Source organism: Cyclopterus lumpus, chromosome 11 (genome assembly GCF_009769545.1).
Source record: "Cyclopterus lumpus isolate fCycLum1 chromosome 11, fCycLum1.pri, whole genome shotgun sequence".
NCBI lineage: Eukaryota > Metazoa > Chordata > Actinopteri > Perciformes > Cyclopteridae > Cyclopterus > Cyclopterus lumpus.
In genome coordinates, this window is record NC_046976.1 from 21,675,938 (window position 1) to 21,691,996 (window position 16,059).

Consider the following 16,059-nt stretch of genomic DNA (forward strand, 5'->3'; position numbering starts at 1 on the left):
AACCATCAATGTTTCTCCAACAGTCTACCATCAATGTTTCTCCAACAGGCAACCATCAATGTTTCTCCAACAGGCAACCATCAATGTTTCTCCAACAGGCAACCATCAATGTTTCTCCAACAGGCGACCATCAATGTTTCTCCAACAGGCAACCATCAATGTTTCTCCAACAGGCAACCATCAATGTTTCTCCAACAGGCTACCATCAATGTTTCTCCAACAGGCAACCATCAATGTTTCTCCAACAGGCAACCATCAATGTTTCTCCAACAGGCTACCATCAATGTTTCTCCAACAGGCTACCGTCAATGTTTCTCCAACAGGCTACCATCAATGTTTCTCCAACAGACTACCATCAATGTTTCTCCAACAGGCTACCATCAATGTTTCTCCAACAGGCTACCATCAATGTTTCTCCAACAGGCAACCATCAATGTTTCTCCAACAGGCTACCATCAATGTTTCTCCAACAGGCTACCATCAATGTTTCTCCAACAGGCAACCATCAATGTTTCTCCAACAGGCAACCATCAATATTATTGGGGTGAAATTGAGTTCAGAGATTTGGAGCCCAGCTCACTGTGTGCTACGTTATCATTGCGAAGTGCGGTGCATGAATGGACCGTACCCTTTGGGGTCCAGGTGAGGTACTGATCAGAGTGGGTCTCCATTGGGGTTCATTGTGGGCCCATAGCATGCTTACTGAGTGCCCACTTGGGAGTCACTGTGCACTCTTATGACAGTATGTCTGAGGTCAGGCTGCGTGCCAGTTTGAGCTGGATTGAAGCCGTCATGTGCTGCTTTGTATACTCAGTGTGTTTGTGTGCGTTGGTAGATAAGGACAATTCAACAAATCAGTAAATAATTTGCTTAATACACAAACCCAGAATTGTCATTATGAAATCCTACACCCCGACCTGATGTACCCTTTGGACCTGCTGGCAAACACGTCCAACCTAATTCTGGGGAAGGCTTCCTCGTCTGTAGATACTGGGGAACAAACCAAGCCCCCAGCAGCTTCTTAAAAGGCTGACCAGCTCGGATGAGCCTCAGTCATTGTTACTTCTGTGACGAGCAGCTTTCATCTGAGATCTCTGTGTTTTCCTTCACAGCTGTAGCATCATGAATCTGTGGCTCAGCACTCATTTCCTGGTCGCGGGGCTGTTTCTGAGCAGCTGGGCTCTGACACCTGAGGAATGCCGGCCTCTAATCACGCCTTTGTCTATGAAGCCCTCCATGGTAAGTCTTCATCTGTCTGGGTTTGTCTATGAGGCATTAGCACTGAAGCAGAATTCAGCTATTTGGGAAGTTCCTCCTCAGTTTATGCCTTTAGCGTTGGCATTACGTTGAGTCAGAGCGCAGCAAACATTTCTAAGATGAACACACAATAACACAATGAAAAAGTACTTCAACCATTTGCCAAGAAGTGACTGTTTCTGCTCCAGGTAGTTAGCTAATGTGTTTGGATCAGTGCTGCAACTTGGGAACCGGTCAAATATATATGTATATAGCGTGCAGTGGACTGAATGTTTTTCATGCAGATGGTTCTAAGAGTCTTTGAGGATTCCGTTAGAAACTGAAAAATAATCACAAATCAGTGGCACAGTTGTGTTGTAGTGAAGCCCGAATATCAGAGAAAAGGACCAAACTCGGGGTAGTCGATATTGATAAAGACCTAGTCTCCTTCTGCTTCAAGGCTTTGTGTTATGCTCCACTAAACAGGTTCAAATGTAATTCATTTTAAAAGATTCAATATTAGAGAATTAGTCCAATTTTCAACCCATTATTGAATGATGGTTGTGTCTGCTTTCACTAACTGACTTCCTGTTTGTGTACAGATGTACGGCAAGTCACACTTCCTCTTTGGTTACACTGATAATGAAGTTTACAACGGCTTCATGAAGAACATCGAGAGCTACAAGAATAATGTCATCCCGTCAACATTCGGCCCAAATGCACTTAATGTGTCTACGGAGAACAAGTTGTGAGTTGTTAACAATTTAACATGTACAGACAATGTACACATTCTGTAAATTATAGATCAATCAAAATACACTTTCAACATGTTTAGCATTGACATGTTTTCTCCACTGGAAGGACACCCTAAAAAGTCCAGGAGCAATATTTGTAATAATAGTAAAAGGACATTGACCTGAGAAGTAGTTTGAGGAAACAATTCCAGCTCAATGTCCACTTAGAGCTTTCAAACGGATCACTCAGTGTTCAGCAGTGGGAGGAATCTTAACTTTTGAAGCTCACATGGAGGAGAAGGTATACATGATGTTCGAAGATGAACTCAGCTCTTCCTCTTGTCTCTTTCTCAGAAATGGAACCTGCCTGTCTTTAAACATGAACGCAACCGTTGAAGACAATACTCTAATAATGAAATGTAAGTTACCTGATCCAACACCATGCTGGAGTTTCTACATCTTTGTTGTGTTAGTTCTGTCAGTCAGAGAATCCAGCCAGAGAGATCATGTTTCTGATTATTAAAAGCTGCAGATTCATCACACATATCGTCCTGCTGACTTCAGATGCTACAGAGTTGATAGCATGGCTGTGGACTCTTTCAACTTCCATCATCACTGATTAAAACAAACACAACCTCTGCAGCACAGGGAAAGTGAAGAGAACCTCTGTCCTGTCTGAGGACATCGCTGGAATATATCAAACACAAAATATGTTTCTGGAAAGTCTACCAGAAGAACATTGGTAGATTTTCAGTGGAGATGATTAATATACAGTTTCTGTCCTCAGTCGACAACTTCACATCCCTGAACCACATGTTGCCGACCTGTGACGGCTGTCTGCTCTATAGCTTCAACCGCACCGTCACATACCTGGACAAAATGTACAAGAAGATGGGACTCAACGATGACATTACAGCGGAGGAGCACATCATGAGTGGTCTTCATCTGTTTGGTAGGAAGGAACAAGCCTGAGAGAAAACATGTCTAAATATAAATAAAACACATTTCATATGTGAAGCATTCATCCTGTTTTGTTGTTTTGTCTCCAGCAAGAGGAACAACCTTGAAGGACTCTGAGCTGGAACATTTCAGGAAGCAGGCGAGCTGCCTCGGCTTCAACAGAGAACCAGACTTTATCTACGACCCCAAGAACGGTGCTTCACCTTTTAGACCTGTCTGATTAAACTATGACATGAAGACGTGTGATGACAGACTGAACTGATTTCTTTCTTTTTGTCTCTCTGTCTGCAGATTTCTGTGCTGAAGGCGAGGGGCTGAAGATGATCGACGAAGAGCAACACTCATTAGATATTTCAACTGAAACTGAGTAGAGACAAAAAGTGACTAAAAACATGTCTTTTTTATTCATAATCTAATGAAACACAAACAGGTTTTCAAACTGTGGAGGTGTGGATGGAGAGAGTTGAGGTAAAGATACTGTGTGGAGTGCATGGGAGTGGACAAATAAGATTGCAAATGTATATATCATTCCTATTAGAAATCCGTTAACAATACACAGCAATGACAAAAATCACACACTACTACATTTAGCATAAAACATATGTTCAAATCACAACATGGCTATACCAAATGTCATATCTTTTATATATAAAGCCTCTATTGAGGTTTATCAATGAAGCTTTGAATGTCTATTGTCCTATGTTATGATGTCAACAACATTAAAAATGGAAAAGAAATATGATTTCTTGTTATTCTTACTGCTGTTAGATTGCTACTAGAATGCCTTGTTGTGAATTGTACTTTCTTGGTTCTTGTTCTGAGTTTGTACTCATGGTTGAATGCACTTATTGTAAGTCGCTTTGGGGAAAAGCGTCAGCTAAATGAAATGTAACGTAAAAGAGGCAAGTGAAGGAAACAGGGATGTGATTAAGAGACTTGGGATGTACCCTGAGTTGAGTCGCTGGCCAGATGTGGAAATGAATATTTGTTCATTTATTTGGTGTTGGAGTTGTGTTTTAAGCATGTATAAACGGCTCATATATTATTGTAGCCCAGTATCTGCTGTTTAATGTCATGTGCAACATCATTATATTTGTTTGTGATTAGTCGATTGTTTCACAGTCTTTTCCCAACTTCTCACTCACCTTATTGGGGGCCACTCTGGCTTAACAGGTTTTAAATGGGAAAGAAATATAATTTATTGTTATTCTTAGTGCTGTTAGATTGCTACACACTGCCAGGTAAATGCAGGTGTGTGCGGGTGAGCAAACAATGTTTTTATTGTCTTAAAAATGTTGTTGAAAGGCTAAATGGAAACTAATTTATATTGAAGCAGAATATTTTCTTAGATGAACATGTTCTGAATTTTGGAAATGACGACATTTATCTTTGGTTTTAATGTTGACTTTTGGACTAAGGAGTGTCCCGGCAAAATTGAACAGGTGTCAAGTCAAACATCCACCCTTTTTTCCCTTCCTTCCTCTTCAACTGCTACAATCCCCTTTCAGAAAAAAACACTACAGAGTGAGCTGAACCAACATCCAAATCTAAATAGAGAAAAAAAGAATACAATAAAAAAGATTGTGTTTTCCAAATTCATCCCTACGGTGATTTCTGTAACCCAATACGGTCGTTCTGGATGCATATCTTCCCAATTTTAGCGACTCACCGATTTTCAAACGTATTTGTCATTGGGCCCAAAAGTTACACAGCGACACAGAGCAGCAACGACTCTGGAAGTGAGCGCTCCAGATTGAATATCACACAGCATTTTAAAGACAGTTTACAGGGGTGTAAATGTGGTACATTGCCTGTTAGCAAAGACACATTGACAATATCCAGCAGAGAGGTGCCAATTAAAGGCAACACGTCTTTAAGCAGCCTCGTTGGGATGGGGTCCAAGAGACAGGTAGACGGTTTAGAAGTAGAAACCATTGAGGACAATTGGTCAAGGTTGATGGGAGAAAAGCTATCCAAATATACACCAGGGCATACAGCCGTTTCCAAGGCCACTCCTCTTGATGACAGATCGGTAGTAGTTAAGGGCAAGAGATCATCAATCTTGCCTCTAATAGTTCAAATCTTTTCATTGAAGAAGTTCATGAAGTCATTACTACTGAGCTCTATAGGAATACACGGCTCCACAGAGCTGTGATAATGTTGGCATATATATTATGTACCTCAATAACACATCTTACTACTGGTAATGTTTGCGTATGTATAATGTACCTCAATATCGTCAATAACACAACCTAGTCATTGTAGCCACAGCCTTGTTACGCAACAGCCACACTGACTATAATCCTCCAGGATTACTACTATTCTTCTAATTCTGCTTCTTCCGTGCAAAGTTTGCCGCGTGTCTCCTCCCACAATGTTGCCACCACATGCAACAAAATACATCAAGACGTGCGGCCTGATCGGTAATTGTTTGCTATGACTTTTCTAAGAGATTCGTCCGGCCGTTTCCACGAAAAACGTTGTGAAAGTTCCTCATTCATTTGAACCTCGATAACCTCAATAACACATCTTACTAATGCTAATGTTGGCGTATATATAAAGTATTCATGTTTAATTTTGTTTGTACGTCCGCTGGTGTTTCAGAGAATAATGCAACAAACAGCACGTCGAGCGCAAACATGTCCGTTCATGTTCGCAGCTTGAACGCCATCTGTGGAGGCTGAGTTCAAACACAGCTTGACATTCTCCGATGGATGCAACTGTCGTCATCTTCCCCACATCCCCCACTAGTTTTGCTTTCTGGTCTTCATACAAGTTGTGTATCGAGTGACCAAATTATTGCCAACGTTAAAAGAAATTAGTGGCGTGAAATCAACTTTTCGTTGACGTATAACTATCAGGTTAACTTGAACATGCTCACTTCAAACACTTGGAGACTGATTGCTTCAGTTTGCATCAGGAATCAAACTCCCTCTTGGAGTTATGACACACGTTTTTAGATTCAGTGCAGCTCACATCTGACGTCCATAAGTCCACTTAGAAATCCAAAAGCTGCAGAATCCCAGTGATGGTTGTTTGCACATCTGTGAGTTCACTGCACACAGGAGCTGGTCAGAGATCAGTCAGCTCACTTTGAATAGACCCCAAAGTAAGACCACTATATAAAAGAACTAAATCCATTAATATTGACGTTCTGTCTTATCACCATCAATGTTTTTTCTTCTGTGGTTTCACCCTGAAAGACCTGGTTCCTGAACACGAAACCAGATTCTTCCAGAATCACATTCACATGTATTACTCAAAGCAAAAACTAGTCGGAGGAATACAAATTACGAGATATTTGTGAGATACAGAAGTCTTAAGTATGAGATTATTTGTTATACGTTTATCTGTAGCTTTTTCATTAATCCCCCTACATGGATCCAGCATAACTGAACCTTTATTAATATCGATTAGACTTCTTGTCCCTGTAAATCTCTTGACAAAAAACCTCGAGCTGGAACAAACATGTGAACACAAATAACACGTCTCAATTTCTGCAGTTCAGAAACAGACTTTCATCCAGTATGAATAAATTGAGAGACTTTCACACATGCTTTTATTTTCTTTACAGTTCACACAAATTACAGCTTAAATATTATTGATGTTTAGGGCTCTTGACTCATTCTTTGAGTCACTTTTCGGAAACAGAAACCTTCTTGTGTCCTTAATCAGTTTCAATGTAAAATATTCAAAATAAACAGTATCTTACTGTGCTCTTTTCTTCAGTTCTCAACTAGACCAAGTTCCCTGAGTCTTGAGGCCATTAACATATATTCAGTAATGTAGGCCAAAGATAATTCAACAGATCAGTGAATGATTAATAAACAAACCCCACAGTATCCTGATTATTCCTACACCCTGACCTGAAATCCCCTTTGGACCTGCAGGGGAGTATGCTGGCAAACATTGCTCAACTAATTCTGGGGGAAAGCTTTCTAGTTTGTAAATACTGGAAAAAAAGAAGCCTACATAGTCCTACATTTTCAACCATCCATATTTCTCCAACAAGCAACATGAATATTTCTCCAATAGGCAACATCAATATTTCTCCAACAGACTACCGTCAATGTTTCTCCAACAGGCTACCGTCAATACTTCTCCAATCGGCTACCATCAATGTTTCTCTAATAGGCAACCATCAATGTTTCTCCAACAGGCTACCATCAATGTTTCTCTAATAGGCAACCATCAATGTTTCTCCAACAGGCTACCATCAATGTTTCTCCAACAGGCTACCGTCAATGTTTCTCCAACAGGCTACCGTCAATGTTTCTCCAACAGGCAACCATCAATGTTTCTCTAATAGGCAACCATCAATGTTTCTCCAACAGGCAACCATCAATGTTTCTCCAACAGGCTACCATCAATGTTTCTCCAACAGGCCACCATCAATGTTTCTCCAACAGGCAACCATCAATGTTTCTCCAACAGGCTACCATCAATGTTTCTCCAACAGGCAACCATCAATGTTTCTCCAACAGGCTACCATCAATGTTTCTCCAACAGGCTACCATCAATGTTTCTCCAACAGGCTACCATCAATGTTTCTCCAACAGGCAACCATCAATGTTTCTCCAACAGGCTACCATCAATGTTTCTCCAACAGGCAACCATCAATGTTTCTCCAACAGGCAACCATCAATATTATTGGGGTGAAATTGAGTTCAGAGATTTGGAGCCCAGCTCACTGTGTGCTACGTTATCATTGCGAAGTGCGGTGCATGAATGGACCGTACCCTTTGGGGTCCAGGTGAGGTACTGATCAGAGTGGGTCTCCATTGGGGTTCATTGTGGGCCCATAGCATGCTTACTGAGTGCCCACTTGGGAGTCACTGTGCACACTTATGACAGTATGTCTGAGGTCAGGCTGCGTGCCAGTTTGAGCTGGATTGAAGCCGTCATGTGCTGCTTTGTATACTCAGTGTGTTTGTGTGCGTTGGTAGATAAGGACAATTCAACAAATCAGTAAATAATTTGCTTAATACACAAACCCAGAATTGTCATTATGAAATCCTACACCCCGACCTGATGTACCCTTTGGACCTGCTGGCAAACACGTCCAACCTAATTCTGGGGAAGGCTTCCTCGTCTGTAGATACTGGGGAACAAACCAAGCCCCCAGCAGCTTCTTAAAAGGCTGACCAGCTCGGATGAGCCTCAGTCATTGTTACTTCTGTGACGAGCAGCTATCATCTGAGATCTCTGTGTTTTCCTTCACAGCTGTAGCATCATGAATCTGTGGCTCAGCACTCATTTCCTGGTCGCGGGGCTGTTTCTGAGCAGCTGGGCTCTGACACCTGAGGAATGCCGGCCTCTAATCACGCCTTTGTCTATGACGCCCTCCATGGTAAGTCTTCATCTGTCTGGGTTTGTCTATGAGGCATTAGCACTGAAGCAGAATTCAGCTATTTGGGAAGTTCCTCCTCAGTTTATGCCTTTAGCGTTGGCATTACGTTGAGTCAGAGCGCAGCAAACATTTCTAAGATGAACACACAATAACACAATGAAAAAGTACTTCAACCATTTGCCAAGAAGTGACTGTTTCTGCTCCAGGTAGTTAGCTAATGTGTTTGGATCAGTGCTGCAACTTGGGAACAGGTCAAATATATATGTATATAGCGTGCAGTGGACTGAATGTTTTTCATGCAGATGGTTCTAAGAGTCTTTGAGGATTCCGTTAGAAACTGAAAAATAATCACAAATCAGTGGCACAGTTGTGTTGTAGTGAAGCCCGAATATCAGAGAAAAGGACCAAACTCGGGGTAGTCGATATTGATAAAGACCTAGTCTCCTTCTGCTTCAAGGCTTTGTGTTATGCTCCACTAAACAGGTTCAAATGTAATTCATTTTAAAAGATTCAATATTAGAGAATTAGTCCAATTTTCAACCCATTATTGAATGATGGTTGTGTCTGCTTTCACTAACTGACTTCCTGTTTGTGTACAGATATACGGCAAGTCACACTTCCTCTTTGGTTACACTGATAATGAAGTTTACAACGGCTTCATGAAGAACATCGAGAGCTACAAGAATAATGTCATCCCGTCAACATTCGGCCCAAATGCACTTAATGTGTCTACGGAGAACAAGTTGTGAGTTGTTAACAATTTATTATGTACAGACAATGTACACAATCTGTAAATTATAGATCAATCAAAATACACTTTCAACATGTTTAGCATTGACATGTTTTCTCCACTGGAAGGACACCCTAAAAAGTCCAGGAGCAATATTTGCAATAATAGTAAAAGGACATTGACCTGAGAAGTAGTTTGAGGAAACAATTCCAGCTCAATGTCCACTTAGAGCTTTCAAACGGATCACTCAGTGTTCAGCAGTGGGAGGAATCTTAACTTTTGAAGCTCACATGGAGGAGAAGGTATACATGATGTTCGAAGATGAACTCAGCTCTTCCTCTTGTCTCTTTCTCAGAAATGGAACCTGCCTGTCTTTAAACATGAACGCAACCGTTGAAGACAATACTCTAATAATGAAATGTAAGTTACCTGATCCAACACCATGCTGGAGTTTCTACATCTTTGTTGTGTTAGTTCTGTCAGTCAGAGAATCCAGCCAGAGAGATCATGTTTCTGATTATTAAAAGCTGCAGATTCATCACACATATCGTCCTGCTGACTTCAGATGCTACAGAGTTGATAGCATGGCTGTGGACTCTTTCAACTTCCATCATCACTGATTAAAACAAACACAACCTCTGCAGCACAGGGAAAGTGAAGAGAACCTCTGTCCTGTCTGAGGACATCGCTGGAATATATCAAACACAAAATATGTTTCTGGAAAGTCTACCAGAAGAACATTGGTAGATTTTCAGTGGAGATGATTAATATACAGTTTCTGTCCTCAGTCGACAACTTCACATCCCTGAACCACATGTTGCCGACCTGTGACGGCTGTCTGCTCTATAGCTTCAACCGCACCGTCACATACCTGGACAAAATGTACAAGAAGATGGGACTCAACGATGACATTACAGCGGAGGAGCACATCATGAGTGGTCTTCATCTGTTTGGTAGGAAGGAACAAGCCTGAGAGAAAACATGTCTAAATATAAATAAAACACATTTCATATGTGAAGCATTCATCCTGTTTTGTTGTTTTGTCTCCAGCAAGAGGAACAACCTTGAAGGACTCTGAGCTGGAACATTTCAGGAAGCAGGCGAGCTGCCTCGGCTTCAACAGAGAACCAGACTTTATCTACGACCCCAAGAACGGTGCTTCACCTTTTAGACCTGTCTGATTAAACTATGACATGAAGACGTGTGATGACAGACTGAACTGATTTCTTTCTTTTTGTCTCTCTGTCTGCAGATTTCTGTGCTGAAGGCGAGGGGCTGAAGATGATCGACGAAGAGCAACACTCATTAGATATTTCAACTGAAACTGAGTAGAGACAAAAAGTGACTAAAAACATGTCTTTTTTATTCATAATCTAATGAAACACAAACAGGTTTTCAAACTGTGGAGGTGTGGATGGAGAGAGTTGAGGTAAAGATACTGTGTGGAGTGCATGGGAGTGGACAAATAAGATTGCAAATGTATATATCATTCCTATTAGAAATCCGTTAACAATACACAGCAATGACAAAAATCACACACTACTACATTTAGCATAAAACATATGTTCAAATCACAACATGGCTATACCAAATGTCATATCTTTTATATATAAAGCCTCTATTGAGGTTTATCAATGAAGCTTTGAATGTCTATTGTCCTATGTTATGATGTCAACAACATTAAAAATGGAAAAGAAATATGATTTCTTGTTATTCTTACTGCTGTTAGATTGCTACTAGAATGCCTTGTTGTGAATTGTACTTTCTTGGTTCTTGTTCTGAGTTTGTACTCATGGTTGAATGCACTTATTGTAAGTCGCTTTGGGGAAAAGCGTCAGCTAAATGACATGTAACGTAAAAGAGGCAAGTGAAGGAAACAGGGATGTGATTAAGAGACTTGGGATGTACCCTGAGTTGAGTCGCTGGCCAGATGTGGAAATGAATATTTGTTCATTTATTTGGTGTTGGAGTTGTGTTTTGAGCATGTATAAACGGCTCATATATTATTGTAGCCCAGTATCTGCTGTTTAATGTCATGTGCAACATCATTATATTTGTTTGTGATTAGTCGATTGTTTCACAGTCTTTTCCCAACTTCTCACTCACCTTATTGGGGGCCACTCGGGCTTAACAGGTTTTAAATGGGAAAGAAATATGATTTATTGTTATTCTTAGTGCTGTTAGATTGCTACACACTGCCAGGTAAATGCAGGTGTGTGCGGGTGAGCAAACAATGTTTTTATTGTCTTGAAAATGTTGTTGAAAGGCTAAATGGAAACTAATTTATATTGAAGCAGAATATTTTCTTAGATGAACATGTTCTGAATTTTGGAAATGACGACATTTATCTTTGGTTTTAATGTTGACTTTTGGACTAAGGAGTGTCCCGGCAAAATTGAACAGGTGTCAAGTCAAACATCCACCCTTTTTTCCCTTCCTTCCTCTTCAACTGCTACAATCCCCTTTCAGAAAAAAACACTACAGAGTGAGCTGAACCAACATCCAAATCTAAATAGAGAAAAAAAGAATACAATAAAAAAGATTGTGTTTTCCAAATTCATCCCTACGGTGATTTCTGTAACCCAATACGGTCGTTCTGGATGCATATCTTGCCAATTTTAGCGACTCACCGATTTTCAAACGTATTTGTCATTGGGCCCAAAAGTTACACAGCGACACAGAGCAGCAACGACTCTGGAAGTGAGCGCTCCAGATTGAATATCACACAGCATTTTACAGACAGTTTACAGGGGTGTAAATGTGGTACATTGCCTGTTAGCAAAGACACATTGACAATATCCAGCAGAGAGGTGCCAATTAAAGGCAACACGTCTTTAAGCAGCCTCGTTGGGATGGGGTCCAAGAGACAGGTAGACGGTTTAGAAGTAGAAACCATTGAAGACAATTGGTCAAGGTTGATGTGGGAAAAGCTATCCAAATATTCACCAGGGCATACAGCCGTTTCCAAGGCCACTCCTCTTGATGACAGATCGGCAGTAGTTGAGGTCAAGAGATCATCAATCTTGCCTCTAATAGTTTAAATCTTTTCATTGAAGAAGTTCATGAAGTCATTACTACTGAGGTCTATAGGAATACACGGCTCCACAGAGCTGTGATAATGTTGGCATATATATTATGTACCTCAATAACACATCTTACTACTGGTAATGTTTGCGTATGTATAATGTACCTCAATATCGTCAATAACACAACCTAGTCATTGTAGCCACAGCCTTGTTACGCAACAGCCACACTGACTATAATCCTCCAGGATTACTACTATTCTTCTAATTCTGCTTCTTCCGTGCAAAGTTTGCCGCGTGTCTCCTCCCACAATGTTGCCACCACATGCAACAAAATACATCAAGACGTGCGGCCTGATCGGTAATTGTTTGCTATGACTTTTCTAAGAGATTCGTCCGGCCGTTTCCACGAAAAACGTTGAGAAATTTCCTCATTCATTTGAACCTCGATAACCTCAATAACACATCTTACTAATGCTAATGTTGGCGTATATATAAAGTATTCATGTTTAATTTTGTTTGTACGTCCGCTGGTGTTTCAGAGAATAATGCAACAAACAGCACGTCGAGCGCAAACATGTCCGTTCATGTTCGCAGCTTGAACGCCATCTGTGGAGGCTGAGTTCAAACACAGCTTGACATTCTCCGATGGATGCAACTGTCGTCATCTTCCCCACATCCCCCACTAGTTTTGCTTTCTGGTCTTCATACAAGTTGTGTATCGAGTGACCAAATTATTGCCAACGTTAAAAGAAATTAGTGGCGTGAAATCAACTTTTCGTTGACGTATAACTATCAGGTTAACTTGAACATGCTCACTTCAAACACTTGGAGACTGATTGCTTCAGTTTGCATCAGGAATCAAACTCCCTCTTGGAGTTATGACACACGTTTTTAGATTCAGTGCAGCTCACATCTGACGTCCATAAGTCCACTTAGAAATCCAAAAGCTGCAGAATCCCAGTGATGGTTGTTTGCACATCTGTGAGTTCACTGCACACAGGAGCTGGTCAGAGATCAGTCAGCTCACTTTGAATAGACCCCAAAGTAAGACCACTATATAAAAGAACTAAATCCATTAATATTGCCGTTCTGTCTTATCACCATCAATGTTTTTTCTTCTGTGGTTTCACCCTGAAAGACCTGGTTCCTGAACACGAAACCAGATTCTTCCAGAATCACATTCACTTATTTTCCAGACACAGGAAGGAGTATCCTATTGTCCATTTCTCCCCCCCCCCCCCCCCCCCCCCCCTTCGAGAGCCCACAGAGTCTCGAAAGAGTGAAACAAAATCAAAACTACAGAATAACCAATAAATTAACAGATGTATGTGTTAGGATTAAAATAACATCAGACACTCAAAATGGATATTCCTCCACCAGTTCGATCCTTATCCTTTCGTCTTCCTCAACGTCCGTGTCATCACCATGTAATAATGGCATCTGACTTTGATCGCCTGGCATCACAACTCCAACCCATCTCATTATCATAGCCTTTGCAAAGGTCAACAATAGCGTACAAAAACAAAACATCACACACAATGACAGAACGAGTACTGCCACAACCTGTACTAACACTGCACCTAATGGCCCTAATTTATCCTGCAACCAAGCATTTGCAGACCATCCAGCGTTTTCCGACGGGCCAAATGCATCTCTTATAAGCTTCAATGCATCTACGACACTAGTCATATTATCAGAATTATCAGGAATCAAAGTGTAGCAAGCCTCCCCTGTTAAGTTTAAAGTCACACAAAGGCCACCTTGTTTGGCCAAAATATAGTCAAGAGCCATGTCATGTTTTAGCAACGTCAGCCTGTGGCTTCTCTGAGTGTTTGACAAATATTCAAACCCTCTTATGGTTTTGTTCGCAAAACCCTGGAAGGTGTAGGTAATGTTATCGATGTGATCTGCCAAGAATGTCACCCCATACCATGGAAATAATCCTATTCCCCACTTCTCTGCTATACTCACTCTCCAATGGTATGATTCCAAATTGTTAAATTGTGCCATCTCCCGTTTCTTCCTACTTCTTGGAGCGTCATTAGATTGGACCCCATCTGGCCTTTTTCCCTTCTGGATAGTAAGAACCTCATATGGAAGTTTCAATGTTGCCATATAACAGCATCCTGTCCACCCATATGGTAGAAATATGTATGCCTTATCATCACAAACCCACCAAATATCCTTGAAATTCCCTATAGTCACATTCCCAGGCAAACTTTGATCCTTCACCCTTAAAGTGTTACCCTTTTTGTTGTCTGGTACATCAAAAGTTACTTCATATGAATCATTACTAGACCAATGTTCATGTTTACCCAAGTCCATCATATATTTATCACTTCCATTATATCTGGGACCGCCGTTCTGATACTTTCATGCTGATCGAGTACATTTACATATGATAATCCTTCCAACCAAGAACAAGTAAATCTCGGCCTAAACAGATGTATTGACCAAGCCATTATTGCATCTTTTGCTGACTGCTGCTGATACAACAGCCATGATAGTGCATAACTTTGACAAATAGCGGTTAGTGGTTCTGGTGTCTCTAAAATTGAAGGCCATGAGTTTGACGTTAAAACTTTTACCAGACATGGACCATTCCATTTCACAACCGATCTTACGGAATGAGTTAATTGCTGGAACCATAAGTTCTTACTTGCCCAAGGGTCTGCAATCTGTAACACTGAAGGATCAAACCCGAACGCCCTCCATTTAGTTTCTCTCTTTTGTAATGCATGGTATTGACCAGTCATGTATTCTGGTGTCTGATCAGAGTCAGAAAAGTTATTATCTACGTCTGAAATAGTCCTCTGAGCTGTTACAGATGAATCTACATAATTCTCTTTTATCATCTGTTCTCTAACTTCAACAATCTCATTATTACTGTTCACACTAGGCTCTATTTTGAACATTAGCTTCTGGGTTACATGAATCACATCCTTAACTGTCGAAGATGTCACGTTGGATGTCTGTGTTACATTTACAAATGTCGTAGAAGCCAAAGATGTCGTCACTGTTGTAGCCTTCATTCCCTTCAAAGTCATAGCTAGAGTAGTAGTCTGAGTTGTTGTATGAACATTCTCAGTTCTTTCTGGCACTAAAGTACCAGACTTCATATGTGTACTATTCACCCTTGACGTGGTTACTGCGGTATATTGTTCCTGAACCCCTTTAGTAACTGTGAAAACTCCAATAGGACTCAAATCTTTTATCATGAGTGTCACTCTACGAGTTATATGACCTTCGATCCAATAATTTTGATATGGAACAAATTTAAACTCCGGTTCTAAATAAGTACACGTATATTCCCCTTGGTCTTCCCATGTCACGTTACGCAGGACAAGTGAACAATCCCCTCTAGTTTTCAACCACTTCACATCATTATACAAAATGTACTTCCTTTGCTTACGATGCACAATGTCATCTCCAGGTGTTGTCAACGACAAATCTTCACCACGACTATTTTCCCACTTAGGAGGACTGTTACTACCAACATGTGGATTGTAAAACGAACACCTCTAAAACCCACTCTCGACCCATCTGAAGTCAACAGCTACAAACCTGTCACTCTTCTCACCTTCCTTTCCAAAACTCTAGAGCGAGCTATCTTTAACTAAGTCTCCTCCTATCTCCACAGTACCAACTTTCTTGACCCTCATCAGTCTAGATTCAAGACTGCCCTCTTTGCTGTCTCTGAGCAGCTTCACACTGCTAGAGCAGCCTCTCTCTCATCTGTTGAGCATCCCCCTGACCTCAGGGTCATATCCTCCCATGGCCCATTCTGGATCACTTTGGTCACTATTGTCTCTAGACTCCACCCTTTGTATCCTAATTCCCAAACTTGCTTTCTTCCTACTTTTGGAATCTGGATGCATCATTATAGTTGTTTCTGCTAGTCCTGTTTCTATTATTTTGTCCTCCTTGTCTCTGATATTATAGCTACCCTCCTGACTAATCATTGGGAGCTGAGGATAGATTTTCTTAGACTTCGTCTCTACCTCATAAGGTGGCGGTCTTTTC

General features: G+C 40.9%; 2 protein-coding genes across 2 annotated transcripts; both read left to right on the forward strand.

Annotated features, from left to right (window-relative positions):
• The first annotated feature begins 1,122 nt into the window (after nucleotides 1-1,122).
• Nucleotides 1,123-3,421, forward strand: LOC117739245. Its single transcript, XM_034545540.1, has 6 exons — nucleotides 1,123-1,239; nucleotides 1,839-1,984; nucleotides 2,325-2,389; nucleotides 2,758-2,922; nucleotides 3,020-3,124; nucleotides 3,222-3,421. The coding sequence occupies exons 1-6, from the start codon at nucleotides 1,123-1,125 to the stop codon at nucleotides 3,299-3,301; spliced, it is 678 nt and encodes a 225-aa protein (XP_034401431.1). The 3' UTR covers nucleotides 3,302-3,421.
• Nucleotides 3,422-8,141: 4,720 nt separating this feature from the next.
• Nucleotides 8,142-10,462, forward strand: LOC117739356. Its single transcript, XM_034545713.1, has 6 exons — nucleotides 8,142-8,280; nucleotides 8,880-9,025; nucleotides 9,366-9,430; nucleotides 9,799-9,963; nucleotides 10,061-10,165; nucleotides 10,263-10,462. The coding sequence occupies exons 1-6, from the start codon at nucleotides 8,164-8,166 to the stop codon at nucleotides 10,340-10,342; spliced, it is 678 nt and encodes a 225-aa protein (XP_034401604.1). The 5' UTR covers nucleotides 8,142-8,163; the 3' UTR covers nucleotides 10,343-10,462.
• Nucleotides 10,463-16,059: the final 5,597 nt, after the last annotated feature.